Genomic DNA, 2,025 nt, shown 5'->3' on the forward strand with positions numbered 1-2,025 from the left:
ATTCTGCTCGCTTCGGCGATACATTCTGCTTCTGCTTCGATGATGATGTATGATGATGTATTCTGCTCGCTTTGGCGATAAATATTGTATGATGAATCTGCTGGCTTCGGCCATATAAGATGTATTATGATTCTTCAGCGGGGATTCTCTCCCCCACTAAAAAAAAAAGAGTAATCTCTTCAATTTGCACATGAGTGCATGACCTAGTGGTCGGGGCAGTCGATTTCACGCACCCCAGCCACGATCGATTCCTGCAGCGCTGCGGATGCTGGCGTATATTCGGTCGATGATGGAATATTCTGGTTGATTTGATGGCTGCAATGTTGACTCTTATTAGCTTATTCTGATATGTATAATGTAACAAAAAAGAGGGCCCGATTAAGCTTCTATTTGGGAACTAGCCCCTCCCTTTACAAAAAAAAAAGAGTAATCTCTTCAATATGATTTATTTTCAGAGAGAAAAAGTGATATTGTATTATATAGAGGATATATAATAAAACTAGATAGTTACAGAAAAAAAACAGCCCTTTGAAGCTGTGAGATCATGATCATGATAGGGACAGTCAACAATGGACCGTCTGAGCTCTTCAAGAAAGAAACAATAAGCAGAGCAAAAGATAAACATATACATCATCTATGAGAAAAGCATATAGAACTAGAATCATGGCAGATTGACATCCTAAAACACCAGAATATATACAAGTATTAAGTAACAGAGGGGAGAAACTAGAGAGAGGGAGGGACAATCATAAACCGGGAATAGAGAAATCCTGGATAAAGCATGAGAAATCTCCATATATAACCTTCATGGACCAAGCGCCAGGTTCAAGTAGCAGGCCCTCCTTCGACAATCTATCCGCCAGGTTCAAGTAGCAGGCCCTCCTTCGACAGTCTGTCCGCTTGCCGATTCTGAGCACGGAAAATGTGATGAATGGAGCAATCCCTCAAGAGACCCCAAAAGAACTTGATTCTCTCCACCCAACCAGCCAGATGAGGGGCCAATAAATTGCAGGAACCTTTGACAAGATCAATCATATATTTGGAGTCGCCAAAGATCGAAATAGACTGAATATCACAAAAGATGCAGAAAGCAAGTAGGCCCGCTAGAGCCCTTGCTTCAGCCAAACTGTTTGTGCCCTTTCCACTGTGCCAAGAGATAAAATATTGAAGCTCCTCGTCCATCAGTATGTGAAAACCACATCCACAGTTGTTTCGCTGCTCAGCACCGTCAAAAAAGGCTCTCGGGAATCTTGCAAGACAAACATCGTTCGCTTCTCTGTTGCGTCTCATCATACCTGGCAGCTTTTTAGGCACAGTGTCATAAGTGAAGATGATGTGTTACAGGATAGATTTGAGAGAGAGTTTTGATTCATTAAAAATCTTGTTATTTCTCCACCTCCAAGCGCACCACAACATGATGATAAGGAACGGCCTCCATGGATCCCTTTGTCCAGACCACCATTGAAAAGCAGATATTCTCACAACTTTTATTTTACTAATTTACTACCAAATTACCAAATCTCTTAAATATTAATGACAACTTTCTCATTTGTGAATTTTGAACTCAATCTAGTTAGTTTCTTATGTTTCATTTTCAAGGGAATTTCTTAATGTTGGTGTAGGTATAGTTAACCAGGCTTAGAATTTGATACAATAAAAAACAATTCGATTAAAAAAAATTAATTTAAAAAAAATTCACTAATATATTTCTATAAATTCGCTCATATATTATAAAATTTATCAAATATATTTATACTTCAAGTTCTTCCTAAAGAAAGGTATATGTTACTTTGACTTATATGCTTTGAGGAAGGTAAACCACAATGCATATAATTTTTATATGCTTTGAAGAAGGTAAACCACAATGCAAACCACAATGCATATAATTTTCTTATTGCAAAGAGAAACTCGTATTAAATCAAGTTGATATCTCAAAGGTAGACTAAATATCCCATATTAAATCCAATTTTATGTTTTCAGTTGGTTTTATCCCTTTGTGTCATACAATAAATCGAATTTTATAAA

At 37.4% G+C, this 2,025-nt stretch overlaps 1 protein-coding gene across 1 annotated transcript; it reads right to left on the minus strand.

Annotated features, from left to right (window-relative positions):
• Positions 1 to 852: 852 nt before the first annotated feature.
• Positions 853 to 1,290, minus strand: LOC149140915 (uncharacterized). Its single transcript, XM_089451103.1, has one exon. The coding sequence runs from the start codon at positions 1,288 to 1,290 to the stop codon at positions 853 to 855; it is 438 nt and encodes a 145-aa protein (XP_089307229.1).
• Positions 1,291 to 2,025: the final 735 nt, after the last annotated feature.

Source organism: Pinus tabuliformis, chromosome X, assembly GCF_031772625.1.
Source record: "Pinus tabuliformis cultivar Carrire ecotype Pingquan chromosome X, CPIR1, whole genome shotgun sequence".
Lineage (NCBI taxonomy): Eukaryota > Viridiplantae > Streptophyta > Pinopsida > Pinales > Pinaceae > Pinus > Pinus tabuliformis.

Bases quoted from the DNA above. Each gene is read 5' to 3' on its own strand.
- LOC149140915 (XM_089451103.1), bottom strand. From the start codon at position 1,290: ATGAGACGCAACAGAGAAGCGAACGATGTTTGTCTTGCAAGATTCCCG.